At 46.2% G+C, this 24,807-nt stretch overlaps 2 protein-coding genes across 10 annotated transcripts in view; one reads left to right on the top strand and one right to left on the bottom strand.

Moving 5' to 3' along the window:
* Positions 1-19,210, top strand: part of TTF2 (transcription termination factor 2) — a 57,182-nt gene extending 37,972 nt beyond the window's left edge. Inside the window, exons 22-25 of one of the 7 annotated variants that reach the window (XR_010941024.1) lie at positions 695-769; positions 3,852-4,463; positions 4,771-4,853; positions 18,381-19,210. Coding sequence is in view for 2 of the 7 variants with exons in the window: in XM_067727414.1 (XP_067583515.1) it covers positions 695-769; positions 3,852-3,996 (220 nt within the window). In the remaining 5 variants the exon portion in view is untranslated. Of the gene's footprint in view, positions 1-694; positions 770-3,851; positions 4,714-4,770; positions 4,854-4,939; positions 5,035-13,863; positions 16,612-18,380 lie in introns of those variants that run through there. The other 6 variants (XR_010941022.1, XR_010941021.1, XR_010941023.1 and 3 more) reach the window with 6 other exon arrangements.
* TRIM45 (tripartite motif containing 45) lies at positions 13,161-23,504 on the bottom strand. Of its 3 annotated transcripts, none has more exons than XM_067727417.1 (7): positions 22,860-23,501; positions 22,093-22,280; positions 19,711-20,444; positions 18,362-18,491; positions 17,417-17,531; positions 14,981-15,107; positions 13,177-14,094 (listed from the first exon to the last, which is right to left on the bottom strand). In XM_067727417.1, the coding sequence occupies exons 2-7, from the start codon at positions 22,266-22,268 to the stop codon at positions 13,946-13,948; spliced, it is 1,431 nt and encodes a 476-aa protein (XP_067583518.1). In that variant the 5' UTR covers positions 22,269-22,280; positions 22,860-23,501; the 3' UTR covers positions 13,177-13,945. The 3 variants fall into 3 exon arrangements, with proteins under 3 accessions (XP_067583516.1, XP_067583518.1, XP_067583517.1); XM_067727416.1 differs by having other exon boundaries at positions 13,179-14,094; positions 22,093-22,438; XM_067727415.1 differs by having other exon boundaries at positions 13,161-14,094; positions 22,093-23,504.
* Between the last annotated feature and the right edge of the window lie 1,303 nt (positions 23,505-24,807).

Below are 24,807 nucleotides of genomic sequence, written 5' to 3' on the forward strand. Positions count from 1 at the left end.
CTATACTCGTGAGTGAGGAAAGCAGAATGGGGATCATGCTGGTTTCTGAATTGAGCAATGTTTTCCAAGATTTTAAAGAGGTAAGATGAGAAACTAGTTTGGAATTGATAATGAGAACCTAGAAAGAATGAAACAAATTAAGTCTCCTTAGTTGAATCTAGAATATTAAAGTTGAAAAAGGCATTAGAGATGATTTGCCAGCCCGCCGGTTTCCAAGTAGCCATCTGAAGTCTGGAGGGTTGTGGTTAGATGACTTGCCCAAAGTCACTCGACTAGTTAGTGACAGGATTTGAGCATTGGTTTAACCTCTGTTACTTAAGAGTTTCCAACTGATGGTGGTGCTAAGAGTTCCTATTAGCAATCTGATCCCGGTTTCTCATGAGAGGGCAAGAAGACATCTGGGGCTTTCTGAGTCCCACATAGACTAGAACAGAGACCTACAAATTTTTTCTATAAGTATTTTAGGCCAGATAGTAAATATTTTAGGCTTTTCCAGCTACATAGGTCTCTGTTGCATATTCTTTGTTGTAGGTTTTTTTGTTTTGTTTTGTTTTGCAAACCTTTAAAAATGTAACAACCATTTTAAACACAAGAGCCATACAGAAACAGACTGTGGGCTGCATTTGGCCCATGGGATTTGCCCACCCCTGGTCTAGGATGTCATTACCTTTAAGCTTTACTTGTCTTCTAACAGGAATCCGTCACTTGAAGATCAAGCTTGTGACCGAATTTACCGAGTAGGGCAGCAGAAAGATGTTGTCATACACAGGTAAGTAAGTAAAGGTCTCCAGGACAAAGGTCTGCTTTCATGAAAATTTTTCTCGGGTAATGTTTTAATAGAATGTGTAAAGTATTTGATGATCACTGTACTAATGGTGCTTGTGGGGCACATCCTTTTTGGTACTCACAGTCAGGAAGGGAACACAAGCAATTTGTGGATAACCTTGGAGTTGGTCCTGCAGAAGAAGAAAAGCTTATGAACAATGCTGAGCCTTAATGCAGTCAAGGCCGCCCATGAAAGGACTCTCCTCCCTCCTCCCTCTCTTCCTCTCTCTCTCTCTCTTTTTCTTTTAACTTTTATTTTGACATAATTCCAGACATATAGAGAAGAATGTAAGAATTCTTACAAGAATACCCCAAAGTTCTTGATTGCAAGAATAATACCAAAACATCCCTGTGCACTGTGACACGTGTGTGTGTGTGTGTGTGTGTGTGTGTGTGTGTGTGTAAGATTTTTTCTGGACCATTTGACAGTAAGTTGCAGACATGATGCTCCTTTACCTCTAAATAGTAAAATATGCATTTCCTAAAAATGACATTCTCTTACATAACTATAATAAAGTTATCAAAACCAGGATGTTAACAGTAATACAATACTCATATCTGATCTATGGACCTTATTCAATTTTGCCACTTGTCCCAGTGATGTCCTTCCCAGCCAAAGAAAATTCTAGGTCCTGTGTAGCATTTGATTGTCATGACTCTTTTGTCCCCTTTAACTGGAACAACACCTCAATCTTTCTTTGTGTTTTATGACAGTGACATTTTTGAAGTGCACAGGCCAGTTATTTTGTAGAATGCCCCTGTCCTTGAGACCCTCTTCTCTTTAAAAACAACAGCAGAACCTGCCTTAATTGTACAATACAGTCTAGTTATGGACCTCTTTTTCTCCTTCCTTTTCATGGCTAAGTTTTCTGAATAATTAGAAATCCTTGTCTATCTTTACTTACTTCCCATTCATTCCTCAACCTATACAAACTGGCTTTTACCCCCGCCGCTCCATTGAAGCTACTCTTGCTAAGGGACACCAATGAATTCCCAAATTCACCAAGTACAGTGATTATGTCAGTTGTTTTGTCTTTAGCTCTCTTCTCAGCTCACTTTGTATGCACCTCTCTTAATAATCCTGTCCACTCCAGTAAGTCCAAAATCTATACCCTCTGTTCCAAGGTTTCCTAAACTTCAGGCCCAGATATCCAAATCCCCACGAAATATCTGAATCTGAGTGTCCACATCCACACCCATTATTCATTCACTCATGTATTTGTCTCATTCAATTCAAAAAACGAATGAATACCTGTTGAGTAGTCCCCATGTAGCAAGTACTGTTACATGCTCCAGGGACTCACAATGTCACAAGCTGAGATTGTTTCTCCCTGCTACCTCATATCTACTGATTCTTCTGAATTTCTCATCTTTGTGAATAGAATCACTGTTTATCTAATCATGGAGCCAAAACTAGACTCCCCCTTCTTGCTCACGTTTCACAAACCAAATCCATTCATTTTATTTTCTAGGTGTTTCTTGTAACCATCCCTTTCTTCCCATCCCACTGCCATTTCCTCCTTTCAAAACCAAGTTTCTTAGCATCACAGGCAGAGTCACTCATGATCCAGCCCCCGCCAGCCTCTTGAGCTTCTGCTGTTGTAGTACAACATAGTTTTTGACTTTTGCCCTGGCCAGACTCTACGACCCCTGCAGCAGACTGTGTTCCAAAACTCAGTCATGGTTTTACACATGTTCCCATTCCCTGGGATGCTCTCCCCACTGTTCTATCTGGCAAACCCTTGCTCATCCTACAAGTCACACTAAGAGTCAAGTTGTCAATGGAGCCTTCCCTGAAGACCCCAGACAGATTTCTTTTCACTCCTTTTGTACGCTGGACATACTTCCGTTATAGCGCTTTCCAGGTCATATTATTATTGTTGCTGTTTATTTTCATGTCTTTGTTTTGTGTTCTCTTTGACTGCAAGACCATGTTCAAATCTCTGTTCCTACACCTAGCATAGTGCATGGCATATAGGGAATCTTCATCAGCACCTGTTGAATGAGTGAATAAAGGACAACAGTGGTATTTCCTTGGTTTGTAAAACCTGTTTTCAGTGTGAATTAGCCAAGAGATAAGACACTCTGTACTTAAACCAGCACACATATTCCTGGCAGAAACTTGATAAGCTTTAGGCCTTCTGACCTTATCAGGATGGAGCGTTTTGTGTAAAAGCTGGATCTCTACACTTTTTTTTGGATCAGGATATCTTTTGCTTATTTTGGCACTTCTCAATTATCTCAGCTTCAGAAAGAAAGAAAAGGCCAATTTGAGGTCAGATCACTTTATTTTTAAATTTTTATTTTATTTATTTATTATGGCTCTGTTGGGTCTTCGTTGCTGCACGCAGGCTTTCTCTAGTTGCGGCAAGCGGGGGCTACTCTTTGTCGCAGGGCGCGGCCTTCTCATTGCGGTGGCTTCTCTTGTTGCGGAGCATGGGCTCTAGGCACGCGGGTAGTTGTGGCTTACGGACTCTAGAGCGCAGGCTCAGTAGTTGTGGCACATGGGCTTAGTTGCTCGGCGACATGTGGGATCTTCCTGGACCAGGGGTCGAACCCGTGTCCCCTGCATGGGCAGGCAGATTCTTAACCACTGCGCCACCAGGGAAGTCCAAGGTCAGATCACTTTAAATGGATATATATTTAGTCTAAGTTGTTTAGATCTGCTAAACATAGAGTTCTTAATCAAACCTAAGAAAAAATAAAGGAAGAAATCTCATTTAAAAACTAAAGCATAGGGCTTCCTTTGTAGCGCAGTGGTTGAGAGTCTGCCTGCCGATGCAGGGGACACGGGTTCGTGCCTTGGTCCGGGAGGATCCCACATGCCACCGAGCGGCTGGGCCCGTGAGCCATGGCCGCTGGGCCTGCGCGTCCGGAGCCTGTGCTCTGCAGCGGGAGAGGCCACAACAGTGAGAGGCCCGCGTACCGCAAAAAAAAAACCCAAAAAACGGAAGCATAAATAGACGTTTGAATATGTCATTAGATATGCTGCTTTGGGTTTTTGATTATTTGCTTATCTTTTTCAGATTTGTTTGTGAGGGAACAGTGGAAGAGAAGATCTTGCAGCTCCAAGAAAAAAAGAGAGATTTGGCCAAACAGATTCTATCAGGAACTGGAGAAGTTGTCACCAAGCTCACCTTGGCCGATCTCAAAGTCCTTTTTGGCATCTAACTTCCTGTTTATGGAGCTCAGAATAGTGCCATTGTTGGTTTGTATTAGGATCTGGGGAGAATGACCTAACCCTGGTCCTTTGAGCTCTCGTTGGCATTCGGTTTCACCTTCAAGCCCTCCTCAAAGTGAGGATCCGTTACCATGTTAACCACTTGGTTAACCAGTCATGTTAATCAATCAGCGTATTTAATGTGTGACATAGAAACCAATAAATTACTTCAGATAAGAGAAAATGCTTTAGAGTTAGAGAATTTGGAAAACAGCCCTGGGAGGGTTGTACCTAAGCTTCAGTAAAAGCTCAAAAAGCCCTCTGTTGCTTTTCTCTTCTCAGCTGGTGGGGACCCAATGTTACTGCCTTTTCTAACACAGGCTCCATCCCATCTCTTCATCTCCTGCCAATGAGGCTGCTCATATAACCATCTCTTTATGGGCTGAGCAGAAGCAGCTCTCTGCCTAATATGTAGATGGTTAGTATTTGTATCATCGTATTATTTAGAATTTGGTATCATATCATTTAGTATTATTTTATATTGCTATCATATCATGTGGTATTTGTGTCATAAATTTTAATTTTTGTGTCATTTTTCTAGTATTTGTATTTTTACAAATTTACAGTATTTGTAGCACTTAGTACCATTGTTTCATTTAGTATTATTGTGTCATTTAGTACTTGTATTATCATTGGCATAATCCAATAAACATGTGTTTGACAGCGTAGCAGAGATAATGCTTTGTGTTCACTAACCCCCATTTCCTTTTCCTCCTGGCCACCAGAGACTACATTTCCTAGTCTTCACTGCAGTTACATGGGTCCATATTACTGAGTTCTAAGTCAGTGGAATATGGAGAGAAGTGATGTAAGTCATTTCTTATCTGCCTTTCTGAAACCTTGCAAGTGATTCTTTGTGCTGTTTCTTCTCTTGTTGGCCCACTGAATACAAAGGAACTGATGGATGACTGCAGGGCCCTAGAGACTTGTGAAGCCACTAGGTCAGAGATTCTTAACCTACTGCTGGCCACGGACCCCTTGGCAGACTGGTAAGCCTCAGTTCCTGAACGACATCGGAACAAAGCTTCCTGTGTGTGCCTCCCTTCTCACCCTAGCTCACCTACATTGGACTATGACATGATCAAGAAATAATTTTTTTTAAAACCATGAGACTTGGGTGTTCGTTTGTATAGCAGTTTGTATCCTGACTAATACAAACTCTTGAGAATTTCTTACTTTGGGAAACTATTCAGATTCCCTTCTTCCCGTTGGCACTTACTCAGCTAATTTCTGCTAGAAAGAATTGTATTTCTTCCTAGATAGAACTGTTGCCCTCCTTTGAGTTAGGATTAGGTGACAAAGCCCTGTGTTAAGCCAGTCACAGTATGGGCTGAGGCACTGGGGCCTGTTTAAGCAAAGGTGCCCTCTGAGGACATGGTCTAAAGGCCCACAGAGGCAAAGACAGGTGGCCTGGAAGGAAGAGTTCTGACTTAACTCTACTTCCAGGTTCACCTTAGCTGGGGTGTAGCCTTGAAAAAATCATTAACTTCTCTACACTTTGGTTTCCGCATTTGTGGTAGGCATTGTTTTTAGAACTTCGGCAGCTGTAGTGAAGTCCCTGGGAAAATCGGGAAATGGAGGATGTAAGATTACCTTTCGGGAGTTACGCTGTAGGATCAACACACCAGGGCAAAGGGAGTGTCACCTGAGAAGCAGTGGCTCCCAGGCCAGCAAGAACGTACAAACCCTGCCTCTGCTGTTTGCTGACTGTCTGGTGTTCAGCTAGTTGCAGATTCCCCAGGCACCTCAGTTCTTCCATCTGTAAGATGTGAGGATTAGCATACAGCTCACTGTGCTCCCCTGGCAATTTAGCAACACACATACACACCATACCCCATGCGACCAGATCGACAGATGGGTCATGTCAGTCAGAAGGCATGTTAGGTGAACACTGTCAGTGTCCTTTCCAGGTACTGTTTAGGAGAGAGGCAGTGTCAACTTCGAGGTTCAAGTATTCTTGCTTTTAGTCTGAAGATGGTTGCAGGGATTATAACCTACAATCTTCAGATATTCAGAGCCCACTGACCAATGTAATCTACTCTGATATTCCTTCTCGTATCTTAAATAGTTTCTCTAGTGTTCCTCATTCTGATTCTAAGCTAGCAAAGCCACTCAGTCTTGTCTTGGGTAGGTGTTCCTGTAACAGGGAGATGCTATCGATGTGAGGCGGATACAGCAAAAATTGGAACCACTGTCATACCAGACATGCATCCTTCAGTCCTAGCCCTGGGGTGGAAATGTCTCATGAATTATAATATACGTAGCATTCTGGTGTCTGTCTCAGGCTCACGTTCATTTTAGTTACCGTGAGTCCATTTCTTAAGGTCAGGGCATGACAAGGTGGGTCTCTGCACCCTCTAGCAGTGGGCAGCATCCCACAATGTAGTGATCTAATTGAGGTGCTGCCCTATGAATTCTGCCAGTGTCAACCAGCCTTTCCTTATGTGACACCGTAACGGTCAGATTTTCTTTTTACATCTCTCTGCCTACCTCAGCAGACTTAGGCGAGAACAGTAAATGCTTTGTTAGCCACGAAGTGCCATCCGAACGCTAGTGTTATTGCTGTGGGACCAGGTCTCGGAATATGAGAATAAAATTGAAGCATGGGTGCAGCTGAAAGAGCCAGATGGTGAACATCTGTCACCAAAGTGCAACATTGCTGAGCACCCAGTTTACAAGGTATTTCTTATGTGACAGAGTTGCCTTCATGGAAGGTTTATAGTTTGACTTCTCTTTGTCAGTGTTAATCAAAAAAGGGCATCGTGCGTGCCATGGCTGGATGGAACCTGGGCCCTTTAAAGCCTTACCAAGGACTCCTGTTGCCATCCAATTATTATGAACACAGTAGGTAGAATGATGTCTTTGTGGGACATGACCCCTTCCTCTAGCAGTCATGGATGTGATCTGGAATGGCTACGTATAAATACTGGGCTCTTTCCTCTCTCTGATTGTCTTGTGCAATGAAGTAGCTTCTGCAGGGCTGAAAGACGAGGCCAGATTATCCTGCACAGATAGTCATGGAAATGCCAGTGCTCCGTGTGGCCCCTCTGGTGTTCTGAAATCTTGATATCTACCATAATGCCTTGAGAGAATTTGGGTTTACAGAGTGGGATATGGTACTGCTATTTGCTATGTAGCATCTAGCCCTAGAGAAAGCCAGAAAGAAGTAAAAGGCATTCCTTCAAGCACAAAGAGAATTACAATAAGAATTTAGAATTTGTAGGCATATGACCTCGATTAAAATGTTTTCATAGGTAAAAATGAAATTAGTGTCAGTTATAGTACAAAGTACCACTGGAGTGAGTAGCCAGGGGACGGGGATGGAAATGAAAGAACGGCCTAACCCTTAGCAGGGAACAGGGAAGATGATATCTTCGCTAGCTTGAGTCCTTTTTACCAGAATGCTTAGCTAAATCTGAGTGTAGGAAGAGATTACATATGAAAGGAGGGATGGGAAGAATACTTTTACTGCTTAATTATTCATACATTAATTTAAAAACATATATTAAACATGCCAGGGCACTCCTGGGCACTGAAAATGTAAGGATAAGCAAAACCCCAAACAGTCCCTGTCCTCCTGAGGCTTCCAGCCTAGAAGGGGAGACAGGCATTAATCAGATCATCACGTGTGGCTGCGAAGTGGCCATTGTGATGAGTGCTACAGTGGCGGGGGTGTCCGCGTGGCTGGGAGGGCTTAGAACAGGGATTTGACCTAGTTAAGGGGGACTTCTCTGAGGAAGTATTGAAGGAATTGAAATCAATACGTAGAAGCTAATAAGGCAAAGAGTGAAACACCTCTTCCTATATTATGCTTTTAATTAGCATTCACTTCACCCAACCACCTCTTAATTGAGAAAAGCCTAACACATAGGTATACATCCTCTGGAGTAAAGCTGAGTGACTGCTGCATTTTAGAGATTAGAGAATGGGTGGGCTGGCAGGTATGTGTGTATGTTTGTTATCCAAGGCGGCCCAGGTGTTTATCCAGTTACAACATCCCAGGGGACGGAGGCTGTAATTTGCGGCCCGTTTTCTCCTCCCTGTAACACCAGAGATATAGCTTACGTCCTGCTGCTGCACCTTGTTGATGCTTCAGTGCTCACAACTCAAAGGTGGTTTCTGAAGCACTTTGTTACGCTGGGGGCAGTTCCTAAATCCTAAGACTTCTTTTTGTCCTCACCTTGGAATATTGGGCTCTGCAGATCAGTCTTGCTTTGCCAAGTCTTTCATCTAGGTTTACACTCCACTGTAGCACAGATCAAATACCAGCCCCACCCCACCCCCCCAGCCCACCCCCCGCACAAACTTTAAATACCTGTAGTGGAACTGTTACCATTAATATTGCTTAAAGACTAGGGCATTTACCAGAACCTAGGTATCTTATAGATATTTTCTGTTGCAATAGAACTTCAGCTACAGTAGAGTTATCCAATTACCAAAAGCTTTTTCCAACTGAAATAAATGATAAGCTTTTTATCCTCAGTTCCGAAATCTGATTCATTAAAAGACACATGGGGCAAAATGATGTAAAACAACAAGCTTCTTCATGGCAAGCAATTCCCTAGATGTCTGAGGTAATTGGAAAATTCAAGGCTGGTCCCTAAGGTGCATATAATTTATCCAACAGTTTTGAGAGAAGGCTGAGGTTTTTTTCCAAGTGGTATTTGGTTGAAGGAAAAATGTCAGTCTGAGGGAAGGGAAGTCTGGCCTGTAGAAACAGATACCAAGGAGATCCAAACCAAAAATTCTACCAATTAGATCTTTATTCATTCAACAGAATATTGATTAAGCCTCTACTATGTGCCAGGAACTGTCTTCCATGGGGATAGTATAGTGGTCAATAAATGTCAAATCCCTGCCTTCATAGACCTTACAGTCTAGGATAAGAGGACAGACAATAAAGAAATAGAATATATATATGTTAGATGGTGATGAAGCAGACTAAGGATGATACGGAGTCTTGGGGTGGGGAGTTGCTGTTTTATACAGGGTAGTTAGGGACCTCTCCAATAAGATGGTGTTTGACAAAGGAGCAGAAACCTGAGGAAAATGAGAGAGTGAATCATGTAGGTATCCGTGAGAAGGGCATTCCAGGTGGAGGGGCAGTGATTGTAAAGGCTTCAAGACAGAGTTTGAGGGGCCCCAGGCAGTCCAGTTTGGCTGGAATAGAGTGATGGGGGTGGGGGGATGGGTAGGAAAGAGAAGAGCAAGGATCCAGGTCCTGCAGGGTCTTACATGCTGATGTAAAGGCTGTTCTGAGTAAGATGGGAGGCCTTTGGAGGTTGTCAAGACGAGTGACACGATCTGATGTATTTTAAAAGGACTGTTGGGTGGAGAACAGACTGTAGACAGTTGAGAGTGAGAGCAGAGAGACTAGTTAGAAGACCATTGCAAAAGTCCAGGTGAGAAATCATGGTATCTCAGACTGGTGTGGTTAGCAGTGTAGGCAGAGAGCAGTGCTCAGCAGATGTATTTTGAAGGGATGGCAGATAGGATTTGCCAGTGGATTGGACGTAATGCCTGAGAGGGGAGTCAAGGATGTTTCCAAGGTGACTGGCTCCACCCCCTGTAAGAGCGGATTTGGACATTCCTTTCAAAGAGATGGAGAAGACTGCAGGAGAAACACTTTGGTGCTGGTGGTCCGTTGGGCAGTGAGAATTGGAAATTGAGAGTTCTGTTTTGGACATCTTAAAGATGAGGTGCCTATGATACATCCAAGTGGAGATGTTAAGTAAGCTCTTGGATATAACCATATGGAGTTTGGAGCTGGAGATAAATCTAGGAGTCATCGGTATATAAAAGGTACTTAAACTCATGAGAGGATGAAATCACCTAGGAAGTGGGGGGGAAGATAAAAATGCAGGAACTAATCCTTGGAGCTCTTAAATGTGTAGAGACTGGAGAGATGAGGAACCAGAGGAAGGAAGTCAATGAGAAAAGTGATTAAGGAGAGTGATGCGGGACTTCCCTGGTGATGCAGTGCATAAGAATCTGCCTGCCAGTGCAGGGGACACGGGTTCAATCCCTGGTCTGGGAAGATCCCACATGCCGCGGAGCAACTAAGCCCGTGCACCACAACTACTGAGCATGTGCTCTAGATCCCGCGAGCCACAACTACTGACCCCTTGTGCCACAACTACTGAAGCCCACGCGCCTAGAACCTGTGCTCCACAACCACAACAAGAGAAGCCGCCGCAATGAGAAGCCCGCACACTGCAACAAAGAGTAGACCCGCTCAGCGCAACTAGAGAAAGCCCGTGCACAGCAACAAAGACCCAAGGCAGCCATAAATAAATAATAAATAAATAAATAGATAAATAAATAAATTTTTTTAAAAAGAAGAAGAGTGATGCCAGATAAATCAAGTGAAGAAGATCTTTCTTGGAGGGTAAAGTGATCACCTGTGTTAAATGCTGTTGATAGGTCAAAGAGGATAAAGATCAAGAACTGACCATTGGATTCCGTAACATGGATATTACAGGTGACCTTTACAAGAGCTGTTTCAGTGGAGTGGTGAGGATTAAAGACTGGGTTAGATCCAAGAGAGAATTCAAGGAGGGGAAGTAGAGATAGCAAACAATTTTTTTTTTGAGGTCTTTTTAAAGGGAAGCAGAAAAACGGAGCAGCTTTCAGAGGGAGATGAAAAAATTCTTATGGACTGATCTGTGTTCCCTGCAAATTCATAGATTGAAGTCCTAGCCCCCAATGTGACTGTATTTGGAGACAGGGCCTTTAAGGAGATAATTAAGGTTAAATGAGATCATATGGGTGAACCCTAATTCAGTAGGATTGGTGTCAATAAGAAGAAGGAGAGACATCAGGGATGCATGTGCAGAAAAAAGGCCACGTGATGACACAGGAGAAGGTGGCCATCTGCAAGCCAGGGAGAGGCCTCAGGAGAAACCAACCCCGCTGGCACCTTGGACTTCCAGCCTCCAGAACTGTGAGAAAAGAAATTTCTGTTGTTCAAACCACCCAGTCTGTGGTATTCTATACGGCAGCCCTAGAAGTCTCATATAAAAATCAAGGGAAATTTGTTTTTTAAGATAGGGAATATTGTAGCATGTTTATTTTCTGAAATTAGCAATCCAGTAGAGGGGGAAATTACTGGAGCAACGTTCCTGGGTTGTAGAGATGGAATGAGAGCTCATATAAAAGTTTGCTTTTGATAGGCATATAGGTAGATTTGTAGATATGGTGGGAAGGTCAGGAAATTCTCTTCTGAATTCTTCTGTTTTCTTGGTGAAATAGGAAGCAAGATCATAAGTGGAGAGGGGAAGTGCAGTACAAATTGCAATTTGAGGAGAAGAAAGTAGGAAATAACAATTGTCTAGAAGAGTGGAGAATAAATGGACTAGAGACATGTCAGACTACCGGGCAATGCTAAGAGCCCATCAAGATCAGTGGTCATAGATTTAAAGGGAGACTAGTCATCATACATTCGTGTTCTTCTCCAGGATCATTCAGTTGGGTTAGATGGAGATCTGGAGCTAATCTGGGGTTTTGCCAAGCAAAAAGGACAGGGAGAGACTACATGCAAGAGTGTGATGATGCTCTGTACAGTCTAAACTGAGTGAGGATGAAGGAAAGGACATGAGGCTGGGGAGGGTAATAGTGGGAAGGTGGTCACTGCACTGGGGATTCTAGGGAGGTAGAAGAATTAGTAGAGTCAGGTGGGTGAGCTGGAAAGGTGGGAGGTCATGGTTGCAGGATGCTTGAAATTGAGCTTATGCAGAGGGATCAGCTGGAATCGAGGTCTAGGGTATGACTGACTGCTGCGTGAGGGAAAAAAGAACCTTAGAGTCATGGAGTTAAGATGTCTTCGTGGCTATTGAATTACTCTAAGACTGATGAGGAGGAGTACTGGAGTAGCAGCAAGTTTGGTGCTAAAATCTTCAAGGAAGAAGGGGGAATGACTCGGGGCTCTGTGGACGGCTGAACCACGTAGGGGTAACAGCTTGCATAAAGGCCTGAGCTTCAAGGCTGGCCTTTTTTAAAGGAGGCGGAATAATGGTCTAGAACGGGATTTCTCGACAGCAGCGCTATTAACACTTCACACTGAATAATTCTTCATTGTGGGAAGCTGGCCAGAACTGAGCATAAGCAGCATTTCTGACTTCTACCCAAGAGATGCTAGTGGCACTCTGCCCCCAGCTGTGGCAAGGAAAAATGCCTGAGACTTTACTAAACATCCTTGGGGGACAAATTCACATCAGTTGATAACCACTGATCTTAAAGCAGCAGTGCTGAGCTAAAGGACTCCTACCTGACCTCTGGGCCCAGTGATTATGAGGAGTGAGGAAGAGCAAATAATAATTTCAGAGGGTTACAGGGCCATCAGGGTCTTCTGGGAATATCAGATTTTGGTCAGAGAGAGGGCTGAAGGGAATCTTTCCAGAAAATATAAGTAAATATCTTCATATTTACAGCTACAATGTAGCTCACGTCTATCAGCCTCAAGGAGGAAATGTTTCCAGGATGACCTGACAGTGTGTTTTGTCTAATTATTTCACTTCCTTTGCCTGACCCAATTCACCATTCCAATGAGTTACTTCTTAATGGAGCTTACATTGCAGATTTCAATAATTGTATTTAATACATGCTGAGTTTTTGCTATATAAGAAACCAAGTGTCCCAGAAGAACACACAAACTATATACAGTGAAGACCACGGCAGGGCTGGGGCACCAGTGCTGTGTACTTCCTCTCCCAAGAATCCTCTTCAGTTAAGCAGGCATGCTCTAGGAGTCAAAGCTTCTAGTTAACTTCCTAGGTATACAGACAAAACTGAAGACGGTTCTTTAAAAGACAAAGAGGGTGAGAGATGTGAGGACGAGGAAGGTATCTGGATCGCCTGGCATGAGTACATCTGCAAGGAATTTATGAGGTCCTATTTCAGCAGCATTCCCCTTTATTTACTGACTACGTGTCTGCCCCTGACCACACAGTAATCTTCTAGGCTCTGGGGTTACGAGATGAACGTGGTGTAGAGGGGAAGTGGCAGACCTCCACCTAAACAGCAATATCACATTATAATCCATTTAAAGTGTGCTAGCAACAAGTGGATACGAGGAAAGGAGGTTTTTATTCTCTGAGGGAAATATCTAACACGTAGCTCAGGGAGAAATAAGAACGTTATACATCAAAAAGTGAGGAACTAAATTACCCCCGTGAGCGCTAAATTCCAATGGCATGGGTACCTCCATGTCTGTACAAAACAGAAAGGAGCCTCCTTGGTACAGAAAGGACTTTTTTTTTTTTTGAGGGGGTGATACAAAGTTTATTCAATTAGATTTTTCTGTTTACAGCTGAGATCACATCTACAAACTATATTGCTAGTCTACATGAGTACAGTTTTTCTAACAAGTTTATTAGACTTACAATGAATGGGCTCAGTCATACAAAAACATGCACACACTGACACTGTTTTAAAACAGTAATGCATACATTATACTCCTCCTATAAAGCCAGCTTTGATTAACAACTGCTAGTTTCAAAGATCTGTCTGCTTTTGAAGATGCACTAAGATAGACACTGTATGATTCTCGAATCTATTTTAGCCATTTTGTACAGTCGCTCTCCTACTGGACTACAGTATATATGTTTTAAAAGGACACTAATGAGGGGCACCATCTGGTATTAACTTTAACCAGACAGCTGACTGCCTCCCCTCCCCCAAAGACCTTTGGCCACGAAGAAGAGAAACGTAGCGTGGTCTCTGGTGCTCGACCACCTGGACGTACAATCAGTGAGTAACTCACAAAAAGGTACTTGGACTCGAGGGTATAACATAAGGCACTTTGTTTTTAATTCCATCAGTTTCTTCAGAATTAAGGTCAGGGGTTCTCTGGTGATCTGAAGCCGTGCTGGCCTCAGCTACGACCACAGACCCAGGAAGCCGTCAGAGGGCCACCGTCCTCAGTACACTCCTCGCTGCGCTCTGCCCACCTGCCCATGCGCATTCTGACTTCTCGGTAAACTTCCCACAGCACGACCAGTGGGGGCGCCCCGGGTGGCCTTTGTGTCCGTGGCCACAGCCTAGGTACCCACCTGCATGGTTCAAAGAGAAGAGGGGAGAACCACCATTAGAGGAAAGTCCAGCAGTTACCACGGAAATTAATGCTTCTGGCGACATTCAGACTCATGGACCTGAAAATGTCTAATAAAAACCCAGAGAGAGGAACAAGCTATTCGGTGCCTCTGTAGTCAGGGGAACTCTCAAGACTGATGACAGCAAATCAATTAAGGTTAGCTGAAGTTCTAAGAAGAGTGTTATTTTAACACTGCTAACTCAAGGAGAAGAACTGGTTTGGATTTTAACTGTAACATAATCTAGATGAAAGGGAAGTGCAGAGTGGTGGAAATAAACAAAATAGATCCTGAAGTGTTTATATGAGAGTTTACAAGAGCCTATCTTAAGGCCCACCATTGGAGTAAGGATACCACAGAATACTGAAAATAATTAGATCTCTTGCCTGAGCTGACCCTCTTGCCCACCCACCCTGCCCCCAAGAAAAGAGCCAGACCTGGTTCAGTTAACTTATTCATCTGTTCTCCCATCCCTGCCTTGTTTAAATTTCTCTAAGGTTTTAAAAGGAACGGAGCGGGTTTACATCTTTGACACTGCTCAGGCTGTTGGAAAGGGTACAGGCTGAAATCGAGCATTCTGGGAGAAGCACAGGGCTCCTAGGATTAGTGAACTGTATCAAAACTAAAAAATTCAGAACTTTGCAGCTTGCTATTTCAGTTTCCAGAACAAGAAGCTTTAAATGAAACTTTTAGAACTGTGATATATTTATACGCACAGACTGCATTCCTAGAAACAAAGCCTAAGTCTGAACACCCCGAAGCTGGTCGCTGTGGTAGTTGATCCCGCCGCCAGGAGACAGCAGCAGAGGGAGAGCGAGGGCTTTCAGGAGCGACTGGTTCTCCTTACCCGGCATGGTGCCTCCACATGCGCAGCGAGCAGTCTTCTGGCCTCCGCTGGAGCAGAACGTGCAGCAGTGAAACACGCCTGGGTGTGAGCGGTGCCGTTTCCTCACGGTCACAGCGAATGGTGAGCCCTTCAATGTTCAGACCAAGAGCAAAGAACAGCACCTTGTGAGTCAACAGGGGTGTGCCGAGCGTCACACATACTAAACGGAGTGTATGTCGCAGGGCCTGTCCCTGGAGGGACGAGGACAGCAGGAGCGAAACAGCGACTGGGGGACAGCAGCCAGCTGGGCGCTGAGCTGGATGGGGCCAGATACAAATGCAGTGAGGGGGGGAGTTAAGGAATCCGTGCTGCTCTCCCAGCATGCATACCACCTGATGCACTAGGAAACCCAACTGTGCTTTCAGGTCACTGACCTTGGTCTCTATCTCCTCCATTCCTGAGCAAGCTTGGGTAACTATAGAGCACACAACCACAAGGTGAGGACATCTGTGGTCCTTTCTCCAGTTTCTCAGCCACACACCCCCTCCCCTCACATGCTGAGCCAGCTCCTCTCCTTCCATCCCTCCATCCTGGACACAACTGTTTACCCATCCCCTTTACTCTGGGTTGGTGACGATAGATGGAAGGGAGGAAGGTTAAAAGCCTGTGGTTAATAATTCTCAGATTGGGCTTCCCTGGTGGCACAGTGGTTGGGAGTCCGCCTGCTGATGCAGGGGACGCGGGTTTGTGCCCCGGTCCGGGAGGATCCCACGTGCCGTGGAGCGGCTGGGCCCGTGAGCCATGGCTGGCTGCTGGGCCTGCACGTCCAGAGCCTGTGCTCCGCAACAGGAGAGGCCACGGCAGTGAGAGGCCCGCATACCGCAAAAAAAAAAAAAAAAAAAAAAAATCTCAGATTAGAAACTCTCCTGCCTCTTTTCCTTCAAGGATAACTTCCATTCTCCAATTTCTACCCTATGTTAAACAGTAAATATTTAATAACTGTTGTTACGTGCCTATCCCTGCATGAGAACCAGACGTTCTGCAAAAGCATAAAGCAGAGAGGCTGGCACCTTAGAAGCCTTTCAAATGTTAAATCTCTCTTCCTTTAAAGAGTTTACAATCTGTTTTAAAAACAACCTGGAGTTCAAAGCTATGGATTCAAATTATGATTTTTCCACACAGGTACTGTGTATTGTGGCAAGTTTGTTTTCTCGGTCCAGTTGGATGATGATCCTTATGCCTCAGTGATTTGGAGGAAAAGTGAAATAATGTTTGTAAAAACACCTAACCCAGGCTTCCCTGGTGGCGCAGTGGTTGGAAGTCTACCTGCCAATGCAGGGGACATGGGTTCGAGCCCTGGTCCGGGAGGATCTCACATGCCGCGCAGCGGCTGGGCCCATGTGCCGCAACTACTGAGTCCATGCGCCACAACTACTGAGCCTGCGCGCCACGGCTATCAAAGCCCGTGTGCCTAGAGCCCATGCTCTGCAATGGGAGAAGCCACTGCGATAAGAGGCCCGCGTACCACAATGAGGAGTAGCCCCCACTCACCACAACTAGAGAAAGACCGTGCGGAGCAATGAGGACCCAATGCAGCCAAAATAAATAGATAAATAAATTTACAAATAAATAATTAATAAATTAAAAAAAAACACCTAACCCGTCTGACATCCTGTAATTAGGCAAAAGCAGCAAGTGGCTATTGAATATGAGTCTTCCTGTGGCACAGACCACAAGCCTAACACATCATGATGCTCTATGGTGTTTTATTGCCCTTGTCAGTGTTGATTTCTGGTTGGGGGAAACCTCTGACAGCTCGAATGTCAGCAGAGATTCTGCTGGACGTGTTGAGTATTACCCACTTTTTAAAAATTCATAATCTCTACACCAGAAAGTGTTACATGTATCTGTGGAGGTAACAGACAAGCATATACGTATAAACAGAGTAGAGAATTATCTGGGCAGATGGTTAGGCAGGGAGATGACTGGTCAGTCAAGAAGAGAAGGCATAACTCTCCCAATGGTGTTCCAGTAAGTCCATGTCTGGTCATAGCCTGAAAAAGCTGGAATATCCTGACCTAGATTATATTGCTCAAACGTGTGTATGCTTGCCCGCTGGTAGATTGGCCCCTCTGATCAAGGCATCTTTCCCAAATTATGAATTCCAACAAACTGGGAGAATGATAAAATACAAGCACTGGGAGAATGATAAAATACAAGCCAGGAGGTAAAGTAGGGATAGAGAGTTCTTAATCGTCACCAGCATCCTCTCGTAAGAATAAGAGCTGCAAAATCTGGGCCATTTCTAAAGTGAGATGAAATAAGAAAGAAGAGAATCCTGTTCAAGGCCTCTATACAGCTGATCCTGTGAGAAATGTCTCCACATCCTAAGATGACAAAACCCAGGGGGGCCAGGGTGAAAGGAGGTCAGGGAAGCACAGGTAAGGTCTCACTCACCTGCACGTGTTGTTCCTTGACACAGACGAACACAGTATAGATGCCAGGTTCCTTGGGGGTATAGGAAACGTAGTATGTCCCATCCTTGTTATCGTGGACCATCGTTTTGACTGGACTGGATGGAGGTGAGAGTTCAAAAATATCACTCATTCTCACAAGCCTGCTTCAGTTGCCCACTATTTTAGGATGTAAACTCTGCACCAGCGGTCCCCAACCTTTTTGGCACCAGGGACTGGTTTCGTGGAAGACAATTTTTCCACGGATGGGGGGATGGTTCGGGCGGTAATGTGAGCGCTGGGGAGCAGCAGATGAAGCTTCACTTGCTCACCCGCCGCTCACCTCCTGCTGTGCGGCCCGGTTCCTAACAGGGCTGCAGTCCCCTGCTCTACACCATAAATCCAGTATTAATTTTAAATGTCCCCCAAGCAGGATGTATCTTCTACTTGTCTCGGAAATTAATTTTACAACAGAAGGTAAGCAACATAAATGCTGATTTAATCTGATGTTCTGACGAATTCCTTGAAAGCGTCACTGTGTTCTCTCCCCTCAGCTTCTGTTGTACCCTCCTGCCCTTCGTCCTCCCTCCTCCCTCCTCTAATTCCAGAGACGTATAACTTTGCTCCCAGAACAGTTTAGTAGCAAAGTGAGGCTGAATTTTGAGAAGGGCGCCATTCAGTCTAACATGGAATATTTTTCAGTCTATTTGAAGGTTGGGATGAAGACAGTCTGAGGGGCAGATCAGACCTTTGGGAGAGAATTGAATACAGGCCTAAAACCCACACAAGGAAACACATCTGGTCCACTTGGTCCTATTGCACTTTTCAATGGCATCATGGGGAGGTAGGCTGGAACTACTGCAGTTACAGCCCCACTACTGCAAAGGACCTCGGGTTTCCAGTCGCATCACCGCTCATTACCTGTGACGCCTGAGTGTATAATACAAACCTGTCTTTCTTATCTTTAGGGACTACTGCGACTTGAATGTTCTCTCCTCCCCTGCCCATGCTCTCTCCTGCTGCATCCTTACAAATGACGGTGAAAGAGACTGTCTGTTTCTCGCGGGCTCTGTGGAGATCTGCGGAAGATAAACACTCCATCCTCACCTCAAAGGCCAACTGCAGTGACTGTATCCCCAGATCAGACACCATCTTGCCTTTTCTCTTTAGAACAAAAGGTTGTGTTTCCAGTTTCCTCCCTTTCTTTTCTCCCAGGCATACCTCTTGGGAGTCGCTCCCGGTGAGCCTGCTTCTGTCTCAGCCAGCAGCTGCTCTTGGATCATATAGGATCCTGGACCTTAATTTCAGCCTTAAGGAAGCTTTGAAAATACTCAGGTTTGATGTATGTATTCAGAGAAAAAAAACTCTGGACACCGTGAGAGAGGCTGGTAACCCCAAACTACCCTCTCTGAGCTGCAGATCCTGCTGGAAGAGGCAGGGGGTACAGGGTGACCACCTGGGACTCTTCATGCTGTGAAGTCCTCCACAGCGTGGTAGCTGTGCCATGGTGTTGGGGGCATATTCAATAGCTACAGCCTCTGGTCCGGAAGTCAGATGAAACAGGCTTCTTAACCTGGGGTTCGTGAACTACTGTGAGGCCTTATGAAGGGTCTAAGAATCTCCTGAAATTGTATGCCCAAATTAATGGGTGTTTCTTGGGGAGAGATCATTCTCAAAGGGATCTGTGACCCCCGAACAGGTAAGAATTCCTGTGCCAGTTAGGATGACTCTACAGTAGAGTCTTCCTGTGAGGACTGATCTGTGAAATATATGTTTGATCAATGTGGTCAAAAGAAAATGTTTTTCCCCTCTGCTGACTGAAATGCCTACCGTTTTCCTTCAAATGCCAACACGTGGCTTACATGAACCAAAAAGGGCATAGAAGAAAGCAAACCATAATCCTGTCATCCTCACTCCTCAGAAACTCTCTTCAGAACTTGGTCCAAGCCATCCTCTCTGAACAGGCAGGATTCTGCCCTGCCCTGAGGCCTATGCTGTTATCTCCTATGGGCACTGCCTCTGTCCTGTCATCTGAGAGAAACAGCATGATCCTTGAGTTCCTTGGTAGTTACTACTTTTCTCCACTGGAAAAGGGTCAAGCTTCACCCCTGTAGGGATCTTAACTGTACCCTGACCAGAACAGATCAGAAAGAAAAGGACAAGGGTGGGGTCACCGTCCATCGGATCCATATGTCTCTCTCCCTAGCTAAATGAAGGCCATGGCTGGAAAAGCCACATGTCTTTAACACCATGTCCTGTGCACTGTCCTCTCAACGCCAGTGGGAAATGCCTTCCTACCTTCCCCTTGAAGGACACATTTGGCTGGATCGACCTCTTTGGTATTGATGGCCCCATAAACTTCATAGCCGCGGCACAGGCCTGCTTTCTCCTTAGGAGAGAAGGTGATCTTCTCGTTCACTCCAGGACGGGCACTGTATGCCACTTTGTTCAACTTTGTGAGCCGTTCCAGGACCACCCCTTTGGTGATGAGGATCTCCAGGTCAGAGCCACTGGTCAGCAAGTGCTCGGTGAACTCCACTCCGGTCCGCATGTCTGCCAGCAGCTGCTCCAGCTGTGCCTTCTGCAGCTGCAGGGAGTTCTCCTTCTGGATCCGGATGGCTTCCAGCTGCTTCAGCAGCTTGTCCCGATGCTCCTCGATGGCCTTGATGTAGCCCTCGGAGAAGCTGCGGACGTCGCCGGCCACGGCCTCCACCCGTTCCTGCAGGGCGCGGTTGGTCCCTTTGATCTGTGCCAGCGCCTTCTCCAGGCCCTCCACGTGGGCCTGGGTGCCTTTGAGGAGCTCCCGCACGGAGTCCCCGTGCTTGTGGACAACGTTGCTGGCGAGGTCGCAGGGGTGCTCCCGGTGCCCCCCCACCATGCATTCCCGGCACACGGGCTGGTCGCAGAGCTCACAGAACAGCCTCAGCTCCTCCGCAGGGTGAGCGGGACACAGAATGGGCTTCCCAATCTGGCTGTAGCCTTTCAAGTCTTTCAGGTCCACCATGGTGTGGTAAGTCGTCTTCTTCTGCCGCCTAGGGGCAAACAGAGTCGGGGACAGGAAATGAGGGGACAACTCTACTTGGGAAACAGTCCGGCAGTTTTAAGAGCACGGGCTCTGAAGTCCAGCAAATCTGGGTTCGGTTCCTCATTCTAACCTCTTACTAACCACATGACCCTCTAGGATTCCAGTTCCTCTTCTGTACCGTGGGGATAATACCTACCTGAAAGGGCTGTTGTATAGGATTAAATGACAGTAGGCTAGGGCTCTCTGACTGGGCACCTGACTTTGCCAGAGGTCGCAATGCTAAGGCTACATCCTGGAACTTTCCCCAAAGAATTAATTTGTCAAGTTTAGGCAAGACCCTCAGCCTGCTCCTGCAGCAAGCTAGAGGGGAGAGCACAGTGGAGACCCAGCAGCAAGAGACCAGACCTGTGCCAGATGGCACAAAATGAGCCTCAGGCAATTAAAAAGCAGCCAGCTGGCCACGACAGTCTCCCTCAGCTTCCACCTAACACTCTGGTAAAGCATTTCCTTTGACTAGCGCCTACATCACCCAAAGCAGCAAGCTAGAATTTTCCTTAACAAGAGTCATCAACATTATTAGAGAGAGTGGTCAGTGGTCAGTAAAATCAAACCTCTAATTCCCCTTTTCTGTAGCCCTCTAGAGATTCAGGGAAATCCCTAGAAACCATGGTAACTGTTCAGATTTTCCCCGTTAGCATTATAGCAACATCAAGCTTACATGCCTATTCCGGCACCAGAAGGTGGTTGTAGACAAAATAGGGCCAGCTGTTTAGCTGGCAGCAAAGTAGTCCAAATACAAGTTAAAAATAGAAAGACCGAAGACTACTAACTTGTTCTGTTGGTGAGGCCAGAAAACACATGGAAGGCAGAACTTAAAGACCACGGTAGGCTAATCCTAAAACCTTGGCCATCTTACACTGTGATGTTCTGGAATGGGGAAAGGCGGTCTGAAGGGGACAAAGTGATTTATGTGACAAACTGTTCACCACACACCCTAAAAGACATAATCTGCACCCCAATACGCACCTACCAGCCCACCTCACCAAGTTCCAGAGTAACACTAGGGTACAAGGCAAAGGCTGAGGTTGTGCCCCACTAATCAGCACCTTATACTGGGAAGGCAGCAGAGATTAGTAGCAAGAGCATAGAAGGCAGTGAGAAGATCTGGATTTTAAATTCAGTTCTGTTAGACACTACTTACCAGCTATGGGACCTTGGCAAATCACATGCTACTGAGCTTCAGTTTCCTCAAATAATAAATAGGGATGAAAACATTGCCTGCTTTTCTATGAGTTGCAAGGATCCAATGAGATCAAGGGCAGGGGCTTTGTCATTATACTCATTCACTTTCTCTAGCACCCAGTACAATTATTCACTATACAAATGATTGATGATCCAAGGAAAGTGTAAATGTGCTTTGTAAACTGAAAAGGACTCTGCAAACCTTTGATGCTATAAGTATCATGGGTATTATATAAAGGCTGCAGGAGTTAACTACTGTTCTGGAATATCTGTAATCACACTGTATATTGCTCTCTGACCTTCCATGGAATTCAAGCTTTCCTTGCCATCTGCTCACCAAGGTTATTTCTCTGTCTTGACACCTCTTCGTACTCCGTTCTTAAGCCACACCAGGTGGGGTATCCCATCTTTACCTATGAGCCTGGCAGCAGAAGTGGCAGAGATTGGCTTTGCAGGTCTGACACCTCTTCTCCACTTCCCTGTCGCTGCACAGGTCACACACCAGGCCCTGGCCTTCCCCACGCAGACTCTCCAGCATCACATCATTCATGGCCAGGTGGTCTATGGTTAAAGCCTTCACTCCACCCATGGGCAGGTCCACCTGAGCATCACATACCGGACAGAGGATGCCAATTTGCGGCTGCAGAGTGCGTGGCTTGAGTTCCTGGAATACTGACACCTCAGAGCTTGTGTCAGAGTCTCCCCCTCGGATGTCCACTACTGAGAAGGGTTCCAGCTGCTCCAGACAGGTGGTGCAAACTGTGTGCAAACAAGGCAAGAGCCTGGGGGCTTTGAAAAGCCCCATGCACAAAGGGCAGCGAGTCTTGCCTGAGTTTCCAGGTGTGGTCCCACTGGGGAGTTTGCTCACGAAGCCCAGCAGCGGCTTCCTTTTTTCTGCCATATTCCCTACGTTTGTGCTCAGTATTAGAAAAGGCCCTGGGCAGTTCTATAATGAAGTAGTATGTGATTAGGCCCACCCAAAGAGAAAGTTTCCAAAACTTGAACAGAGACCACGGGGACTCTCCCTTTGGCAAATCAAAGGGCAAAAAGGAAGAAAAGGATTCCTCAAAGGAACCACCCACAGATCTCAGCAAGGCCCCCTCCTTTGCAAGGCATCCCATACCAGACACGCCCACGCCCTCCTCTGTCTCCCCAAGTCCTCCTCCCCGGAAGCGCTTACAGATTTAGGTCTCCAGCTAGTCCTTCTGTCGACTCCTGAACCCCTGCCCCTCCATCACCCTCCACTACCAGCCCCCTCCCACCGCCCGCCCCACTGGTCCCGCGCCCGCCCCACGACAAGTGCCACGCCCGCCCCCGCGTGATGAGGGAGGGGCGCCTCCCACTCCTTCCCTCGACTGGGCCCTCCGCGGAAGGCAGGCGGCGGACGAGGGACCTACAAGACCCCACCGGCTCCTCGGTTGTCACCGCCTCCCCACCCCTAGGTCCAAGTTGCCCGACGACGCTGGCCCCTCCTCGCACCAATCCCAGCCCGGGGCTACTCAGGCGAGCCCAATCACCGTCCGAGAGGGGCGGCCCTTGCCGCTGCAGGCCCCGCCACCCTCCAGAGTAACACCATCTGCATCCAATAAGCTTTGGAAATTGCACATCTTCGCCTGTCCTCTCCGGGGAGGGGCGGGATCAAACTAAGGGCGGGAGGCGGGGCGGCCTGAGGGCTTGGGGCTCGGAGGAGAAAAAGAGTAAAGCTGGGAGTGAGCGGCATAGTATAGCCAGCGTCACCATTTCACGGCGACTGTCTCCCTCTCTACGGCTGTGGCGACCAGAGAGGCTAGAGTACCACTTAAAAAGCCGCGCTGATGTGCCATGGGTACGGCCTCCTTTGCGCCCTCGGATTGGTCCCACCAACCCAGCCTGCGCCCTCTCATTGGTGGGTGGCGCTGTCAGGTGGTCCCGAGCTCTGCCCTAGGGCTTGCTGGGAGTTGAAGCAGGAGGAGATTTCCTGGTTCCCGAGCCCTCGGGCCCCGCGACTGGCGTTTTTTCCTCGGCGCGGCTGAGAGCCTGCGAGTTCCCCTTTGGGCCTCCCAGCTTATTTTAGTTAAGGAGTCCTCGAGCCCTAGCGTGCTGGTTACCAGAGCTTCTAGAAGCGGCTTGCCGGCTCCTGGCATTTTCCGGACCAGACTGGTTCTGAGGACGCGTCAGGGAGACCGTTGGACCCAGGTCTAGCATTGCCTTCGTTCGGCCAGCGCTCGGGAGCTCGATTCCAGATTCCCTGGGGCTGGCGAAGCCGTTGTTTCGTCCGTCGGGGCCAGAGGTGCAGATGACTAAGGGGTTGTTTTTCGTCCAGAATTCTACAGTTTGTGTAAGAGAAGCAGGGCAAGTTTGTCCGCTGTTTTTATCAATCAGGGGCGGCCCGTGACCGGTCACAGTGGGATAGCGGAAGATGTCAAAGAGGGATAAGTCCTTTGTGGGCTCATAAACTAATGGGAAGATGAACACACCAGGCACTCTTTCCTTCACAGTTTCTTTGTCTTCTTACAGTGTCCTTATGAGGAGTCTCCTGATTTGGCCTTATGGGGGATTTGCAACACCTGGGATCTAGGACCTGTATCTCTAGAATTACAGAAATGGTAACACTCTGGCTCCTTACCCTCCACTTGTTCTCCTTATCTTAAGCCCGTGTAGGATGTCTGATTATCTGTCTCACTGCTTGCTTTGTTAATGACTTTCCCTACTTGATTTGGACCCAATGGGCAACTGTCTCATTGATGTCTTCATTATCCATTTCGTGCTGTAGACACAGAGCCTGCAGCCTAAGCTTTAAGAAATATGGAATCTGAAACAAACGAACAAAAACTTGTCTCTGAAATATGAAAAGAAACTATAAAATAAAAATTGAAATGTTTGGCCATATCCAAAATATAGCATGTCAGTGAGTCAAATGCCACTTTTATATGTAAATTACATGTTGTTTCCCAAAGTACGCATGCCTACAAAGGTCTTAAAATAGTCCTTACCTAGATTTCTTCAGCTTCTTGTCCTTCTCCATACCTACTGGCTCAGAATCTGCTTTCTCCTCTCCAGTATGCTGGGGTGAGTCACAAAAACTGTGCAGACTTGGGTTTGCTATATATTCTTGCTCTGAACTCCATCTCAACCCTCCCTGATGCCTG

The sequence above is a fragment of the Pseudorca crassidens genome, chromosome 2 (assembly GCF_039906515.1).
Source record: "Pseudorca crassidens isolate mPseCra1 chromosome 2, mPseCra1.hap1, whole genome shotgun sequence".
Classification (NCBI taxonomy): domain Eukaryota; kingdom Metazoa; phylum Chordata; class Mammalia; order Artiodactyla; family Delphinidae; genus Pseudorca; species Pseudorca crassidens.

Coding starts and splice junctions, on each gene's coding strand:
- TRIM45 (XM_067727415.1), bottom strand. CDS start 22,580: ATGGCAGAAAAAAGGAAGCCGCTGCTGGGCTTCGTGAGCAAACTCCCC. Junction 18,492..19,710: donor ATGTGTCCTTCAAGGGGAAG/GTAGGAAGGCAT, acceptor TATCTTCCGCAG/ATCTCCACAGAGCCCGCGAG. Junction 14,095..14,980: donor ATGTGGAGGCACCATGCCGG/GTAAGGAGAACC, acceptor TGAACCATGCAG/GTGGGTACCTAGGCTGTGGC.